Below are 19,065 nucleotides of genomic sequence, written 5' to 3'. Positions count from 1 at the left end.
TGGGGAGGGGGGGGCTTTGGGGAGAAGGAGGAAAAAAAATTTTTAAAAAAAGAGGATGTACCAGGATTGTCCTGTGACTTTAAGTATCCCTGGCACTCTGCCACATCTCCCAGATGAATGTGCATAGCTTATTTTAAGATCAGGGTTCTATCGCATCACTATAGGAGTACTGGTTGATTGGAATGAGAGCATAAATCAGTCATGCAGCTGACGTTGTAGACATAATGGGCAAAAAAGTTGGGGGGAGGGGAAGTCCATTCTTATTAAAGAGAAAATGGCAGACTGCAAGGATAGGTATTTCACTACCACTACAATAGAAGAACAGAAACATTGAAGAATAATAATAAGTGCAACCATGTTTACAGACTTAGTCTGTTTATTTAAGGAGGAAGAAAATCCTCAGTAATTTGTTTTACATGCCTAGCTTAACCTAGAATTGCTTTTAATGTTGGGACACCCAGTTTTGCTTTATTTCTTATATATCACCAGGTACCAGTAGAATGACGAGAGAGTAGGACTGAGAGTCAAATAAGGATCTGAGTCCCCTTTCCCACTGTTGTTTTCTGTGCCACCGTAAGCAAATCATTTAGCCTCTCTGGGAGTCGGTTTTCATATCTAAAATGAAAGAAATATTCCTTAGTCCTGAGTATGTTATTAGGTATTATTTTTTAAAAGGATTCTGTGGTCAAATAAATAAAGGAAATATCAGTATTAAAATATTAAACAGGTTTCTTTTCCATGGTACATCTGAGAATCTTAATAAGCCTTATAAGTTTCCTAGACTTACTCTCCCACAAAACCCTTTTTTTATAGAACCTTTGCACTGTTGTTTGTTAATATTAAGTCACTAAAGCCTCTTCTAACTCGTAACATTCTGATTCTGGAAATTACACTCATTTTGTTTGGCTCTTCACCTCTTTTCTGGTCTGTAGTTATCATAGAGTTACTGCCAAGTTGACCTCAGTGCCTGTGCTGTGTCTATAGCCTGCCCCTCTTTCCAGATGAACTGGGAAGTTATTGCATTTTCATGTTTCTTATAAATAAAACAGACATTAGTCCTTGTCTTTTGCAGTGATCACTTTCTCTATTCAGTGTTGTTTCATTTTGATTTGGTTATTCAATCATTGGCTCCATTTTTATTCTAAATTAATCTGTGAATCTTTACCTGAATTTCACCAACTAATAGTAAAGATTTTTGAAAACCTCAGCTCATTAAATCCTTTTGATAAGCACTGATGTTGGAGAGAAAATTAGATGTCAAATCTATATGTGGTCTTATTATTTCAATCAGAAAAACAAGCCTCCTTCAAGATACTGCTATTGACTGAGATCTTTAATTATAAGTCTTGTTCTTGGAAATGTACAATTTTAGCTCTTAGTATATACTGTCATCTAATTTAATGAAACAACACTGTAATACAGAGAGTATTATCCCCATTTTACACATAATGAAACTAAAGCTCAGAAAAACCAAATAACTTGCCCAGATCTCACAGGTAATAAATAGCAAAGTGAAGTCTCTCTGACTCTGCTACTCATATTCTCTATTATACCATGTAGCCTCTTACTCAGATGTGTGGTAATACAAATGTGGTACATGCATTATAGTTATAATGTTAAATAACATTTATGGAGTATTTATTTTATTCTAGGATAGTACATACACATTATCTCATTGAATTCCCCCAACAACCCTATGAAGTAGGTACAGTTATACCCATTTTTTATCTCATTGAATTCCCGCAACAACCCTATGAAGTAGGTACAGTTATACCCATTTTATAGATAAGGAAATTTAAAAGTTGACCAAGTTATTCAAATATGTGGCACCTGGCAATTAAGCCCAGAGCTTTAATGACCTGTTGAATGTCTGGCCATAGTACTTTATAGCAGAAGGTGCTTTGAAGATGTCATACTTAGTATATATGCGTGTAAGTATTTATTCAGTGTATTTGACAGCATCTTTGTACCTGTGGAAGAAAAAGAAATAGACAAATCCTGCTCCCCGTCCTAAAAGCTGATGAGAGAGATAAGTTGCCATAAATATAATTCAAGGTCAGAGATGTTAAGTGTATAAAAGTGGTAGAGATTAAGTACTCTGAATTTAGAGGTGGAAGAGGTTACTTCCTGCTGGGAGATGGCAAAGGAGATGACACTGGCTTTGAAGACAGAAATGATTTGGGAAGGTCAGGGTGTTTTGAGAAGACATTCTAAGTATGGGAAATAACATGAGAAAAGGCACATAGGTTCACCTAGGTAGTAGAGAGTAGGTTTTTCGGCCTGGATCAAGGCTATTGTGACAACAAGTGGAGTATGAGTTTTGGAAAGGTGAGTTATGGAGAATCTGACCCCTTCCTAGTTGATGAGTTTAGATGCATTTTATTTGAGGTGTCCACTGTGGGACAGGTAAAGAGAAATGTCTACCAGGCATAACATTTTCTTTTTGCTGCCAACTTTTGGAAATGAGTCTCCTATCTCATGAATGAATGATACCACCATCAACCAAGTTGTCCAAGTCAGAAACCTGAGAGGCTCCTTGCCTCCTCTTTCTTTTCCACCCATGATAACCAGTCATTCCACCACTCATTCAGTCAGTTCCACTTCCTTAAAATCTCTTAGCTTTCCACTTCTCTGCCTTAGGTCAGACCTCCATCATTTCTCACTTTCTTATAAAAAATAAATGGCACTACGTTGCTTAAGCCAGAAACCTTCCTTTCCCCCACAAACAGCAAGTCCTGTCAATTTTTCCTCAAAAATGCATATCAAATCCATCTACTTCTCTCCCTCTCCACTGCTTATACTTCAGTTGAAGCTGCATTTGTTCCCCTCCAATCCATTTTCCACTGTGATTTTCCACATTTTCCAATGTGATTTTTTAAAACTTAATTGGGTCGTATTTCTCCTTTGCTTAAACTCCTTTGGTGACTTTTCATAGCATTTAAAGCCTAATCTCCTATCATGGCCTTTAACACTCCACATGGTCTGGTCCCAGCTTACTCCAGTTGCATCTCACAGCACTCTGCCACTAACATCACCCACACTGGTTTTCAGGACCTTAAACACACCAGGCTCTGCCTGTGATGCTCTTTCTTCTCTTTACACAGTTAGCAGCTTCTCACCATCAGAACTTGGTGTAAATGTCACTCTACCTAAAATTGATTCTTTCTCCAGTTATTTCCTGTCATAGCAACCTATTCATTTCCCTTATAACATTTTAGTTATTTTTTATTTATTATCTATCTTCCCCACTAGACTATGATCCCTGTAACACATAACAGAAATGTGTCTGTTTTGTTCACCACTGTACACTTACCACATAGCACAATGCCTTGAATATAGTAGGCGCTCAAATATTTGTTAAATGACTGAATGGAAATTGAACATATGTTTCAAGTGTCGTCTTAGATGCCACTTCCTTAGGAAGTTTTTTCCTTGAATTGGCCCATTTTCCTCCCGTAAGATTGGATTAGGTGCCTTAGATTTGTATTGTTGTAGTTTTTTACACTTAAATCAGTTGTTCTTGGGGTGGAGGGGCAGTTTTGCTCCCCAGGAGACATTTGAAAATTTTTGGAGACGTTTTTTATTTCCATGACTGGGTGGTGGTGGTGGGAGGGTGTTACTGGCATTTAGTGGGTGGAGGGGGCTTGAGATGCTATTAAATATCCTGTAGTACACAGAATAACCTCTTACAACAAAGAATTATCCGGTCCAAAATGTCAACAGTGCCAAGGCTGAGAAACTCTGGCGTAGATCTATTAGAGCATTTATCATGTTAATCTATAATTTGTGTTTCTTTGTAATTCTCTGCCACTCAATTTTAAGTTCCTTGAAAGTTCACCATTGTCTCCCCAGTACCAAGGACATTGCCTTCCATTTATGAAATAGATACTTGATGAATTCTTGGTAAATAGATGAATAGATGAACAAATGAATATACAAACCATCCATGGCACAACCAGGCCATATTGGTCTAACTCTTGATATTACATGTAAAGAGTAGTTACTTAGTCATTGAGGTGAAATGTAGCTTCTGTTACTTTTGGAGTGATAGTACAAGAGGGTCTGTATGGGGCATTGATTGGACACCATATTTCAAAGGTGCATTCTATTTAAATTTAAAGCTAAGTTGTTGCAACAGAGAGACCCCAAGATAGAAGTGATTTAAGGAATATAAGTGTTTATTACCTTTTCAAGTAACAGTTCTGAGATGATCAACCAGGCTGGTGGGTGGCCCTGCTCTATAAATTTATTCAGTGGCCCAGTTTCTTTGTAAGTTATCAATTCATGCTTCACCATCTGATCATTGTCCTAGCTTATACTGAGCTGCCACTTCTAAGTTCTGAGCTGCAGAAGGGGACAAGAAAGTGGGGAAGGCATGCCCACTGTCTTGAAGACCCAAATCTGAAAATGGCACACAGTGTGTCCACACGCATTCCATTGGCAAGAGCTCAGTCATATGGCCATGAAGAAAAGCTGAGGAATGTGATGTAGCTAGGTAGCCATCAGCCTTGCCACAGTTCTGTTACTATAAAGAAGGGGAGAATGGATTTTGGTGGACAACTATTCAGTTTTCACCACAATGCTTAACAATTAAACTAAGTCTTAAATAAGCATATTTATGAGGCTTTATATTATTTCCTCATTACCCTGGGATCTGAGTTAGTTTTACCGCCTTGGGTTGTATAGTTGAAGGAAACTTATACAGGATAAAATGCATTCTCTAGAACAGTGCTTCTCAAATTATTTTTGATTGAACAACCAAAGTTTTTGTTTGTTAATTTTTCCCTAATTTGCGGTAGGCCAGTACTTTTGTAAAATACAATAAAAATGAATCCTTAAAAGAAATGATTACATCTTTGTATATCATCGCAAACTCAAATTCTTACAAAGGTTTCTAAATGCATACTATCAATTTTTAATACCTATCTCAACTTACGTACCTATTGCAATGTGGTCTTGTAACAAACAGTTCATGAACTGGCACCTGTCCACAGACATTTTTGAGTAACACTTGTCTCAAAAGTGTTTTCTAGCAACCTCTTTTGGGTTGCCGGAATATAGTAGCCTAACTGTGATGTCTGTCTTTTAAGCAAATACATTTCCTTTATGTATAAAACCTGACTTCTAATTTTTTAATGTTTTTAGAAATCACCTTTTAAGACAGTATATAAATCATGATAGATCATTTGACTGCTCACATAAACCTCATAGCATGTTTCACTTGTTTCATAGCTAAAGCCAAAGCTGATCCTAGTTTTACACATTCATAGTGAAAAGCCTACCATTCTGGAGCTGGAAGAAGGTTGCCTTAGAGAGTCTTAATGCATGGTATAGATGAAGAAAGGGGCCTAATAAAGTACATGCTCAAGATCACAGTTAATAAATGAGAGGCAGCTATGGTATGATCCTTGACTTACAGTGGAAATCACATTGAAGTCAGATCATCTGAATTGAATCCTGGCCTTCTGCTTCTTAGTTAAGTGTCCTTAGGCAGTCGTTTAAAGAATCATATGGTGAGTGTTGGTTCAATAAGCATTTCTTGGATTGAGGAACATATATGAAAGTGTTTGCAAACTGTAAAGCACATAAGCAAACAATATTACTGTAATTATTAAAATTATGAAGCCATCCCTTCTGATGCTAAGTCCACTGCTCTTTCTGGACTCTGCTGTATTTCATGGTGGAGACTTGTTGAGAACCGGAGTCATATTTAATACTGAATTCATTTAAAATTGTATTTATTAGGACTCTGTAGCAATGTGGAAAAATGCTTATAATTAAATTAAAAATTAAATTTAAAAGTCAGGAAACAAAATTATATACACATGATGATTGTAATTCTGTATATAAAAGTAATATGTATGTTACTGATAACCAAGTAGATTGACTAAGGATAAACCCTTCTGTCCACGGCATATAAAATATACTAGCTAGTATAATTATGAATGTTTTTGCTATTTTCTTTAATAGTTTGAGTCATTTTACATTTTAAAAAACATATATATTTAAGTAATTTAAACTCTTCAGGAAAAAGAACTTTAAGTGAAGAGACATACTTTCTGCTGCTCATATGAAAAGACTTTTACCCAATAGGGCAAACCATCCAACCAGTATAATCACAAGAATAGCCTTTACTACTTCTCTTTTTCCTTCTTAGAAAGGAGAAGTGTTAAGACAACACTAATAGACCTCTACTAATGCTTTAGATTTGGGGAACTTCTCAATCCAGTCAATTTATATTTTGGGTGTTTAGTGTGTGCTAGTTGCTCTGCTGAGGGCTACAAGATTATGAAGAAATACAATATAATCATCATCATCATTCACAAGTGTTTATTATGTTCCAGAGTCTGTGAGATATAGGTGATATTATTCACATTTTACAAATGGGAAAGTGAGGCTCAGAGAGGTTAAATAACATGTCGGAATCACACAGTAGCAAAGCCGGGTATTGAACCTAGGTCCTTCTGATTCAAAACCCACTACAGTACATTTTCTTCTCTCATAAAAACAGAGGTCCTTTCTGCCTTCAGAGAGCTTTTAGTAGTTGAGGCAAACTCATAAAAAGAAAACTAACAGGAAGAACGTGCTGAGCACTAAATGATTGCTACAAATTGTACTTTGGGTATTCCTTGGAGAGAAAGAATGTTGGGGACTGAAGTGGTTAAGGAGAAAACTTTACATCAAAAGTAAATTTTAAGCTTAGCTGTGGAGACTGTTCAAAACTTAAATAGTCAAAGAGGGAAAAGGACTGATGCTTGTAGAGAGGAGGTGGTAAGAAAGCAGAGAGCTCAATGTGAGATAATTTGGAAAGGCATATATCTAGAGAGAAGAGTTCGATAGGGGAATAGTAGGAAAGAAAAGATTCAAAAGCAGGTTGGAGGATGTTAAATGCTAACTGGAGGACTTTGAGATATGGTCTTATAATAATATATCAAAGATAACCTGTACTGAACACTTACTAGTGCACATACTAGGCACTGTTCTAAGTACCATACATGTGTGATGTCATTTAACTCTTAGAGTAAATGAGGCCCAGAGAGGCTGAGTAACTTGCCAAGGCACACCATTAGAAGATGGTACAAGAGCCAAGGGTTTGAACACAAGTAATTTAAATCCAGAACTCCTGCTCTTAATCACAACACTGTTCTGGTTCTAGAGTCTATGGTAAGTTGAACAAGTTTCAAGCTCAGGACCACTGAGCTTAAACAAGTAATATGCTTCGCACCTCTAGACGTTTTTAACATTTAAGTTAAGAAAGGTAATGTCACCAGACCATGACATCCCATCCCTATGCCTGGCACCTTATACATCTTCAGGACAGTCAAGGAGAAGTTAAGGTATTTGTACTAATAGCTTTCAACTCTGCCTGCTTTTCTATGCTCATCTGGTCAATTACTCTCAGTTAACCCCTACACCCTAACATCCAAGTTGTGTCAGTTCAATGTTAACCATAGTTCAGTGGTTCTCAGAGTATGACTCCTGAACCAGCAGCAGCAGCATCAACTGGGAACTTGTTAGAAGTCCCAATTATGGACCCTCACTCCAGACCCACTGAATGAGAAACTCTGGGTGGGGAGGGGAGGTGCAACAATCTGTGTTTTAGCGATCCCTTTACATGATTATGATGCATGCTGAAGTTTGAGAACCACTGCTGTAGAATACCCTAGGGTTTCAATATAGGAACAAACTACTGAAAAACTTTTTAGCAGTACCTGGTATTAGCATTGGAGAACCAATTGGGATCTTACTCTTGAGTCTCTGCTGCTGAGTCTTGCAGTCTAACTTTATAGAAGTAGCCATGGCTTACTAAGCTAATGAGCATTTTAAAAGGGCTTTTTCTTAGACTCTTTGATTCTTGTAATTATACTTTGTAAGCATACCTAACCTTTGCTTTATGACTTTACTGTCCCTGAAAACCTGACCTCTAAGTAAAAAGTTAGTAAGTCAGAAAATATTTCCATTAATCTTAATGGAAAAAATTATATATTCCGTGATTATCTATGATACCAAAATAATTTTCAGATTAAAAAATGTGTCAGTTGAACAATGAAAACAAGTTTGTATAAATAAATACTCTGAAAGTAAATAAAAACACTTTGTAAATGTAATATAAGGATGGTTTATTGTACTTGTAAAAAGAGGAAGAGAAGGGGCCAGCCCAGTGGCACAGCGGTTAAGTTTGCACGTTCCGCTTCTCAGCGGCCTGGCATTCACCAGTTCAGATCCCAGGTGCAGACATGGCACCGCTTGGCAAAAGCCATGCTGTGGTGGGCGTCCCACATATAAAGTAGAGGAAGATGGGCACAGATGTTAGCTCAGGGCCAGTCTTCCTCAGCAAAAAAGAAGAGGATTGGCAGTAGTTAGCTCAGGGCTAATCTTCCTCAAAAAAAAAAAAAAAAAGGAAGAGTACACTTGATAGTGGGTAGTGGCTGGTGGAGGAGGAATACAAAGGAGTCATTCTTTGGAAGGTGCTGGAGAGTTAGGCGGTAGATTTTAAGGCAGGTAATCTTTGGGAGTTCATGGTTATCTTGAACTTAAAAATAGTTATAGCACTCCTGGGCCAGCCACTGGGATTATAAAAAGGCAAAAACTAAGTGCTTATTGAAGGCACAAACAGAAAGAGAGAAAAGGAGGGATTGGCTGGGGAGGCTTATAGACCCCTCAGTGCTTGAACTAAACCTTAGAAAAAGAGTGAGGTCCTGACTGTCGGATATGGTGGCAGGCCAAGCCATTCTGAAGGAGCAGTGGGGGAAAGGCTCAGAACTTAGGGTCAGGGTACTGGGACTCAGTTTGGAGCACTTGGAAAAGAAAGAGGAGGGGATCTGTGACAGAGACAGCAGTAGGAAAGGGGACATTGGGCTGTTTTCACCTACATTCTGTGGGCAACAGGGAGCTATGGAAAGAGTTGGAAATGAGCGGGGCATGTTTTAGAGTAAAATCAGCTGCAAAAATAGTCATAGCACAGAAAGATATTGTTAGGACAAAATAAAGATGAAATACAAGAGCACCTTTGAAACATAGAAGCAATGTACACACTCAACAGATGGAGGAATCATAAAGAATGCTGCATCTTCAGTCCTCTTGCTTGGTGTACGTATGCAAAGCGAAACTATTCTCATTCATCCAAATGTGGTACACGATTTATTAATTTGTTCTTTATAATATTCTCTGAATAGAAATTATTGTATTGAGTACAGCAATGAGTATGTCTATTAAATATCACTTATTTTGTTATGTGTTGAGTATGTCTTTAATTTTTTTTAAGTTGTAATACAGAAAAAGGGGAAGGAGGAGTCATTGTCCAAAAAGTGGTATTACTTTTCAAGAGACATTATGGCAAAAAGCTACTTAACACTCATTATGTGAGGCAACTGTGTAATGAGAAATGGCATGTTTAAGACAGCTATGATTGAAAACTGTGCTTTAAAACTAGAACTCTTGTCTTTGGTTGCTAGTGGATCTCCTCCAAGCCTTTAGATGAGGCAGTTTTTAACTATAAATTTTATGGGCACCTCTAATCTCTTTCATGTAGGCTTCTTATGTCTCAAAGTTTCACAGTCCATTTGGTTTATAGTCTTGGCTATTCCGATTTGCATTCATGCTTTGCTCATTTCCTTTCTTGAGTCTGAAGGTAGAGGAAGAAAGAAGCCATATTGCCCATGGATTTTTTTTGGATTTTGTTGTTGCTGTTGTTTTTGGCTTAGAGAGGAAGGAGTTAAAGATGTCTTTGTTTTATTAGATATGTAGAACTCCAAATTCACATGCAATATTTTATAATACCTTGTTACATATTTCTTAATTTAAATAGAAATGTAGATGACTTCTCTCTTGAGCAAAATTATATGAGAGCAAGGTTATCTGACTCCATCCCTGGGAATATACCACATAGGAGTATGTAGAATGTATTTTTTTTTGTCTGGAATGTGAAAGATCTGAAACCGGAGAAAATTTTCCCTCTGGGCACATTGTACTTTCCCCCTACCCCAAACTTCATTCATTTAAAAAAAATGCTTTAACAATGATATTAAAACATTAAATCAAAGTCCCTTCCACTTATCAGGTATGGCAGGGATAGAGTTGATGTTATTATGAAATTTTTTTAGCTTGTCAGGGTAATCCTTCCCACCTCCATCTAGAGAACGTAGTACATTTAAAATTGGCATTTCCATAGCCATACAACTAGGATGTACTGAGAAGCTAGACACAGCCTGGGATTCCTGACAAGATCATAATGCTTGACCCACAGCCCTCTTTTTAAAGAGTTAAAGTCTGATGATAGGTTAATAGAAACTTCGTAAAATCTTATTGGTCATAGTTGTTGTTGCTGTTGTTTTTCTAAAGTATAACAGGTACAGAAATGGTTAGCAGTGGAACGGTTATACTGGCTTACTCCACATTTCAGGCGTGAGCTTGAGGGACCCAGACCTGCAGTTTATGGAGAAGAAAGCTGGACATTGCATTTTGAGAGAATGAACAGTGGTTCTTAAGTTTGGCAATGATAGAAATAAGTTTTGGGGGCCGGCCCTGTGGCTGAGTGGTTAAGTTCTCGCACTCCGCTTCAACTGCCCAGGGTTTCGCCGGCTTGGATCCTGGGCGCGGACATGGCACTGCTCATTAGGCCACGTTAAGGCGGTGTCCTACATACCACAACTAGAAGGACCCACAACTAAAATATACAACTATGTACTGGGGGGCTTTGGGGAGAAAAAGCAGAAAAAAAAAAGAAGATTGGCAACAGTTGTTAGTTCAGGTGCCAATCTTTAAAAAAAAAAAAAAAGAAAGAAGTTTTATTCAAAAAATACAAGATAGAGTACACTTTGGGTTCATCCTAAAAGAATTGTTTCTGAGATAGTGGTAGCAAGATTTGGAAACAGGACTACTACATGTATTTGTATCATCTGTGCCCTACACCAAGAGAACAAAGAGGAACTAATAAGATCCTGCCCACACTCTGAGCTTCCCAAGCCGTGTGTCCTGGCATAGGGCTGCCCAGAGGAAGAGGTACTTTTTTGTCATTTGTTCACCCAGTAGGAACACTTTTTTGCGGTTAGTAGGCCTAGAGAGGGGTAACTTCTTGTGATTGGCTCAAAGGCATCATATATGCTAGCTGAGCCCTCTTTGGAACCCTACACTTGAAATAATTTTTAGCAGTTTTGTCAAAAGAAGATATTCTCTGGGGTCATTTGATGATTGAATCTTATTACATGTTAGCTAAAGAGAGTTCTAAGCTTTATAAAATATGAGACTACTGCCATAGAACTATAAATCCAGAAGATATAGCACAGCTATAACTCGGCAGAAGTGCATACTTCTTTGTCTTTTTACAAGAGCCTGTACTTGTGGGCAATTGTGAACCAATTCTTGAGGCCTTAATCTTTACTTCCGGGAAGGGAACAGCTATGATTCAGACTGATTGCCCTCCATCCTGATATTATGTGTAGTCTGATGTTAAAAACCATTGAGAATGAAGTTATATAAGATATTTGAAACTAGTCAATTTAAAAGAGAGTAAGTGATTTTATGGAAAGACTGTTGGGCTGGAAGTTAGGAAACCCATACTGCAGCTCCTGCTACCTCACTAATTCGCTCTGGCCCAGGACAAGTAACTTAACCTCAATTTCCCTATCTGTAAAGTGAAAGCAGTGCACAAAATATAAGGTCTCTTTCAGTTCTAACATTCTGTGATTTTAAAAAAATAAAAATCTTTTCTAACCAGATCCTGAACTGCTATTAAATACATTGGTAGAGAAACGTTCTGTTTTAAATCATTTAGGCCAAATAATGATTTTTGCATACTCGTTCTTATTTTTCAGAAACTCTGTGAAGGCATATTTAAAGTCCTTGTAAAGGACATCCCAACAACATGTCAAGTGTCCTGCCTGGAAGTTCTCCGCATTCTCTCCAGAGACAAAAAGGTTTTAGTTCCTGTAACAACCAAGGAAAATATGCAGATACTGCTGAGACTAGCCAAGCTAAATGAGTCGGATGATTCTTTGGAGAAGGTGTCAGAGTTCCCAGTTATTGTGGAGTCATTAAAATGTCTGTGTAACATAGTGTTCAACAGTCAGATGGCACAGCAGCTCAGCCTGGAACTTAACCTTGCTGCAAAGCTCTGTAACCTCCTGAGAAAGTGCAAGGACCGAAAATTTATCAATGACATTAAGTGCTTTGACTTGCGCTTGCTCTTCCTCTTGTCACTTTTGCACACCGACATCAGGTCACAATTGCGCTATGAGCTCCAGGGACTACCGCTGCTAACCCAGATCTTGGAAAGTGCCTTTAGCATCAAGTGGACCGATGAGTATGAATCGGCCATAGACCATAATGGACCTCCTCTCTCACCTCAGGAGACAGACTGTGCCATTGAGGCCCTCAAAGCTCTCTTCAATGTGACGGTAGACAGTTGGAAGGTGCATAAGGAGGTAAGGCTGAGAAGGTATTCTTATCTACCTGGAATTTAATTGGTCTGGGGCATCCCAAGAGCTGCCTGCGAGGAAGGAGTGCTAAGTTTCCAGTTCCCCCATTAATCAGTTGTATGACTCAAGATACATTTCTTTAACCATTGTAAGTCTTATTCTTTCCATTTGTGTAATACTTATCAGAAGAATAGGGTGAAGATGGAATACTGTTTTATAAGATGTCAAATAGAATTCCTTTTCTGAGTTGTACTATCCCGTGTCTTTTTTTTAAGAGTGCCTCTTTCAGGAACAATGTTTAAATGATAAGATTTGAAGGGAAACAAAACAATGTGGTTCATAAAGGTATAGGCATTTTCAATGGTTGCCATCTTAAAGAAAAGATAAATCAGGCCAGTTGAAGTTGATCAGTCAGAGTTGATGTCTACCCAGAAGAGTAAAACATGCTGTGTGTGTCACCTATGATCCCAGCCTCCTAGTGTATTACTGTATATTGTTAGATAATTATCAGAAGTGTTGGACTACAACTAGATGTCCCTGCTTGTACACAATCCTAGAAAATAAGCATAATTACATCAGAGTATGGAAAAGAGTAATTTAAACAACTTGACTTATTTCTAGACCAAGATCCTTTTCTGTGGCTTGGACCTTCCAGCCACCCAGAGTGAGGCAGATTTGATAGTTTATATTTAAGTACCCACAAGAACAGTATGCTAAGCAAGAAGTTAGTTTAAGGAAGTCAACAATTTTAAGTGAAGTGGACGTAAACTGTTTTCCTTGCTTCTAGAATCCTAACATTTCACATTTACCCTCTCTCTTTAACCTTAAATAGCTGGTGAAATTCAGCCTCTGCTTTAAAAAAGAAAAAAGGAAGAAAAGAAGTATTTTGGTGCCAGAGCAAATGATCTTTTCTGACAATTGACTTTACGAGTTATGCTAACATTTTGCTGTGTCCATTTGAAGCAGTTCTTACCACGAATAAAGATCTGTTTTTGCCAGCAGCCTACTTTGAAAGGATTATCTCAGTGTAGTGCTATAGTGGGAGTATGCAGGCATCTGAGTTTTAAAGTGCAAATAGGTCTATATTTTGAAACCAAATATTTGAAGATCAGTCCTAACAGCTGTTTCAGATGACTGTAGTATGGTCAGTTTTTCCTGGGACTTGGCAGGAGAAGATGTGGAAAGCCCACATGCTCCATTTATGCTCTGAAACCAAATATTTGGAAGTATTTAAAATGTTATGTCTCTATGCTTATTTGGTGCCTTCTATGGTTATTTTTCTTACACTGTTTGTTTTGGTGTTTTTAAGTTCTCCATTTAGTTGCAAGAGCTCTTCTGAGACTGTTGGTTTGCCATTGTTGGAGCCCCTGTTATTTAAACTGTGTCCAAAATAGTAGCTCACACTGTTCAGATTCCTGACAAAAGGGTTTATAATTCAGTGGCTGCACATCAGTTTATGTATGAGAAGACATGTAATAAATATCAGTAAATTGAAATGAGCCCTTATTAGTGTGCTTCAGTTATAAGTAATAGTGGGGCTGTAAGAAGCTTTAGAAAATGTTAAAGTGGCAAATACTCATTCTGTGTTAGCATGTTTATTCTCCAAAAGATATGTGAGAAAGGATCAGTAGTCCTGAAGTAGGCATCTTAACAGACCTAGTGCCTCTTGTCAATCACGGATCAGTTGATACAGCCTTTATAAAGTGTGGCCAGTTAATGTGGCTCTGGGCTATTATTGAAGTTGTCAGACATTTAAACAGTATTAAAAACAGCATCTTGCCAACCCATTTAGGCAAGAGTGTGGGAAAAGTTATTTCAAACCACTTGAGTTTCCATGAGTCTCCAAATTCAAATTTTAGCAAACATTTATTCATTCAGTCAACAAATATTTATGGACAACTGCTAGGTATTATGTTGGGTGTTGTGTAATATATTAGCAAATAATAGGCATAATCCCTGTCTTCATGAAATTTCAGTTTTTTTGGTAAGACAAGAATAAATCAGTAAACAAATTATGTAATTCAAATTGTGTTAAGTGCTATGAGAAACAGTGCAATGATTGAGAATACTTAATATAGTCAGAGAAGACTTCTAATGGTCTCTTCTGAGATCTGAAGACAGAATGAGTCAGCCATTTGAAGAAGGGGAGGATGAGCATGTCCCGGAAATTGAGCAGCGTGTGAAAGGCATGGAAGTTAGAGCATGGAGTACTTTTTAATGAGGTACTCACAACTTAGCATAAAGAAAATCTGTAATAAGGGTGCAGAGAAACTTGCCACTAAGAGTCCATTTACTTGGAATTTAGTATCTCCTTGATTGTCAGACGAAAGACGTCTTTCTCCAATTAAGCAAGCACTTAAAGAATTGTTATACTTTAAAATACCAACTGAAAGAAAGGAATATGGAAAACTTACCATACAGAAGAATCTAACTTTAAAATATAATTTAAAAATAATATTATTTTCCTTATGAACATAATACGTGCTCATTGTAGAAGATCTAAGGGGAAAAAGGCATACAAGCAACAATACAAATTACCTATAAACCCATCACTCAAAGATAAGCACTATTACATTTTGACGTATATCTTTCTAACAGTTCTTCACTATATAATATATAAATATAAACATATGTATAATTTTTTTTTTTTTACAAAAAAGCAGTGGTTTTATAATCTTGATCTTTTTTTCACAATAACTTTTCTTGAAGAGTAGTGGTTTTCAAAATGTGTTCCTTGAAGCCGTGAAGTTCCTAGGAGTAGCCTCTGGGGCTGAGTTGGCGGTGTTCCAGGTTCCCCACCCTCACTTTAAAAAGAGCACCTTTGACTGTTGTTGCTTCTCTTTAAATTTAGGTTATAACTAGATTTGATTTGGGAATAAAAAAAGTTCTGCAACCCAAAGAAAATTTTGACAACCACTTTCTTCTATTTGTTAAAGACTGATAAATCCTTATAACGGAATCCTCTCAAGTATTTTTATACTTATGAGTATTCCTTCAATAAGGATTTATCAGTCTTTAACAAATCCCCTGTGTGTAGGCATTCAGATTGTTTGCAGTTGTTTGCTATTTTAAATAGTAATACAGCGAATTTTCTCTTTGTAAAATCATTGGTGGGCCAAAAAGTTTTTCAAAACTTGAGGGTTTTTGATATGTATTGTTAAATTGACCTTCAGAAGAATAGTGCTGGTTTATACCTTTTCAAACCCTGGGCATTTTGCTTTTAAAATCTTTACCTATTTCACAGTTCAACCGTTACAGAAAATACAGATCTTTGGTTTTGGTTTTAACTGTTTTAGTAGGTATTTTCATGACTGTTCATTTATAATTCACTAAAAACAGAAAACTAATGTCTAGGTTTTTCTTGAGGTTTAGCAAATTAGTGCCATTTGCTCATTTTAGGTCCGTGCCTCGAGTTAGATTCCTGCCTGCCTGCTGATGCCATGAGAGGTTAATTTGGAGATTCCTTTCCATTCAGTAGGAAATGTAACTGGTCTTATTTCCACAGGTGTTGTCAGTCTGTCTTGCTCTCTCGATCCCACTTTCTTTCTCTCTCTTTCCTATAGGTAGTAATGTTTAAGAAGGTCAGATGATTCCTTTAGCAGGATCTGAAGTCAATTCTAGAAAAGTTAATTGAAATGGGCTTGTCTTTCTCCTGCTTTAACACTTTGCTAAATCTTTCTGTTGATGGAGCAATCATGTTATTCTAGAGATCCCTTGCTTAGCACATATTCCCTTCTGCAGTGTTTCCTGGGTATCAACGCAGTGTAATGAGAAAATACAAGGATCAACAGACATGTTAGAGCCAGAAAACTAAGTTCAAACAGAGAAGTAGTACAATATCTAAGTAGTGAGAGAATGCTATTTGAATGAGATAGAACAGTGAGTGTCCATAGAAGTTAACTGTGAATGTCACATTGTAACAGAAGTTACTTCCATGATTATTTTAGCGACTGAAGGAAATGTGAAAAAAGTACATGGTATTAATTAAATAAAAATAAAGCTTCAAGCTGTACCATATTTTTTTGCTGAATCATTTTTTCAACAAATGTTTATTGAGTACCCAATATCTGCCAACTTCCATGTTAGGCACACAAGATGCAAGATAAAGCATCATCATCTAACAGACTAGTAGGAGTATCAGACATATAAACACAGGTGAATATACAACTTTGTTACATTATTTACTGTTCTTCACAATATTTTCTATATGTTTGAAAATAAAAAAGAATACCTCACCAATGCACAGATGCTTCAAGTGCCATATATTCTAGATCTTTGGGGGTATGTCTGACCTCAATGGCATAGTCTTTCTGCTAAGCAACATACCTAGCACAGAGTAGGCATTCAGTAAATATTTTTTTAGTGAAAAATAAAATGTGATATAGTTTGATATCTCTATAGCAGAAACATATAGGAGAAATAGCCCAAAGTTGACAGGGAGGAAGGAAAGTTTATGATACCTTTTGAATTTTCAAAGCTATTAAAAAATTCTCTAGAAGTCTAAAATATGTAACAACATTGTTAGAGCAGCAGATTTCTAGCCTTTTTGGAGTTATAGCACTCTGTTTTATGACATTTATATCTCCTTTCGTAAATTAATTCAGAAAAGCATTTATTTATGCCCATTGCCATGTTAGATGCAAAGATCTGGAGGTTAAACACATAATCTTTGCTTGTAAGGAGACAGATATTTTTTAATATATGCAGTTTAGTAGGACAAATAACTATGGCAAAGGTGAGCAAAAGGGCTCGGGTAAAACAGCGTGAAATACTACGTGAGGTATAGCTGTATTTCTAGGTAAGCGTGCATGCGTTTGTGTGTGTATGGGTGTCTGTGTGTAGGTTTCACTTTTTATAGAATTGAAATTGAATTTTCATAGGACAAGTTTCCTAAACCTTCTTGAAGTAATTAGGACTATGCTGGGATAACAAAACCATATTAGGACTCAATGGTGTGAAGTATTCTCCCTTCAGACTCTCTCTCTGGCATTGATTAGATCAGTTAAAGCTTTGAATGAACAGGTGTGAGAAAATTGATACCTCTACCAAACAAAAGTGAAATCTTCCACAGTTTGCACAGGAAAAGAAAAAGCAACAGTACAGTAGTAGAATCTGTAATTAAGAAGTGAAGGCGTGTAATTAAGAAGTATAAAGAGATCCCAAAGAATTTCCCAAGTTTTTATCTCTCTTAGCGTTATCTCATTTTGATTTCCTTTATCACAACAAGCCTGCCTGCTTTCTCTCTCTTCTTCCTCCCTTTGCCCTTAGGGACTTTTTTCCTTCTCACCTTTTGGAGATAGTATGATATCAGAGGAGAGGATATTGATGCTCTAAAGATGTCAAAACTAAGATCATGAAGCAAGTCAGTGACAGTTGTATAAACTGTGTTTGTATGTTTTATAAAGAGTAGTTATGTTTAATCCTTCCAGCATCCTTGTGAGACAGGAGCATTGACCCATTGGCAAGTAAGGACTCTAAAGCTCAGAGAGTTTAATTATTTATGGAAAATCACCCAGCAGAATAACCAACACTAGGAAGTAGTGTCCACTCTCACCTTTGTGAAGACTTCTTACATGATACCGCTCATTCAGCAAATATTTATTGAGACCTAGACTAATGGAATAGAATAAAGAATCTAGAAATAAATCTACACATATACAGTCAAATGATTTATGATACAGGTAAAATGGACATGCAGTGGGGAAAAGATGGGCTTTTTAAATAAATTACTCAGGATCAATTGTATGACTGTATGGAAAAAATGAATTTGAATCCCTACCTTGTACCATACACAGAAAATTAATTTGAGATGGATAAGAGACCTAAACATAAAAGGTAAAATACAAAGCTTTTAGACGACAGCAGAAGGTTATCTTCATGACCGTATCTTTTTTTTTTTATTGAGTTATAGATAGGTTACAATCTTGTGAAATTTCAATAGTACATTAATGTTTGTCAGTCATGTTGAAGGTGCACCACTTCACCCTTTGTGCCCACCTCCCACCCCACCTTTCCCCTGGTATCCACTAAACTGTTCTTGGTCCATAATTTTAAATTCCTCATATGAGTGGAGTCATACACAGATTATCTTTCTCTTGCTGGCTTATTTCACTTAACATAATTCTCTCAAGGTCCATCCATGTTATTGCAAATGGAATGATTTTGTTCTGTTTTGCAGCTGAGTAGTATTCCATTGTATATATGTACCACATCTTCTTTATCCATTCGTCTGTTGATGGGCACTTAGGTTCCTTCCACGTCTTGGCTATTGTAAACAGTGCTGCAATAAACATTGGGGTGCACAGGACTTTTGGGATTGCTGACTTCAAGCTCTTTGGATAAATACCCAGTAGTGGGATGGCTGGATCATATGGTAGTTCTATTTTTAGTTTTTTGAGGAATCTCCATACTGTTTTCCATAGTGGCTGCACCAGTTTGCATTCCCACCAGCAGTGTATTAGGGTTCCTTTTTCTCCGCAACCTCTCCAACATTTGTTGCTATTAGTTTTAGATATTTTTGTCATTCTAACGGGTGTAAGGTGATATCTTAGTGTAGTTTTGATTTGCATTTCCCTGATGATCAGCGATGATGAGCATCTTTTCATGTGCCTATTGGCCATCAGTATATCTTCTTTGGAGAAATGTCTGT

At 37.1% G+C, this 19,065-nt stretch overlaps 1 protein-coding gene across 6 annotated transcripts in view; it reads left to right on the top strand.

The window, feature by feature from the left end:
- Nucleotides 1–19,065, top strand: part of RIC8B (RIC8 guanine nucleotide exchange factor B) — a 104,867-nt gene that overhangs the window by 23,867 nt on the left and 61,935 nt on the right. For all 6 annotated transcript variants that reach the window (XR_006886188.1, XR_006886187.1, XR_006886186.1 and 3 more), the window contains exon 3: nt 11,814–12,422. Coding sequence is in view for 3 of the 6 variants with exons in the window: in XM_046646571.1 (XP_046502527.1) it covers nt 11,814–12,422 (609 nt within the window). In the remaining 3 variants the exon portion in view is untranslated. The remainder of the gene's footprint in view (nt 1–11,813; nt 12,423–19,065) is intronic.

This window comes from Equus quagga, chromosome 19 (assembly GCF_021613505.1).
Source record: "Equus quagga isolate Etosha38 chromosome 19, UCLA_HA_Equagga_1.0, whole genome shotgun sequence".
Lineage (NCBI taxonomy): Eukaryota > Metazoa > Chordata > Mammalia > Perissodactyla > Equidae > Equus > Equus quagga.
Note: the sequence above shows the minus strand (reverse complement) of the source record. Positions and strands in the feature narration are given on the sequence as shown.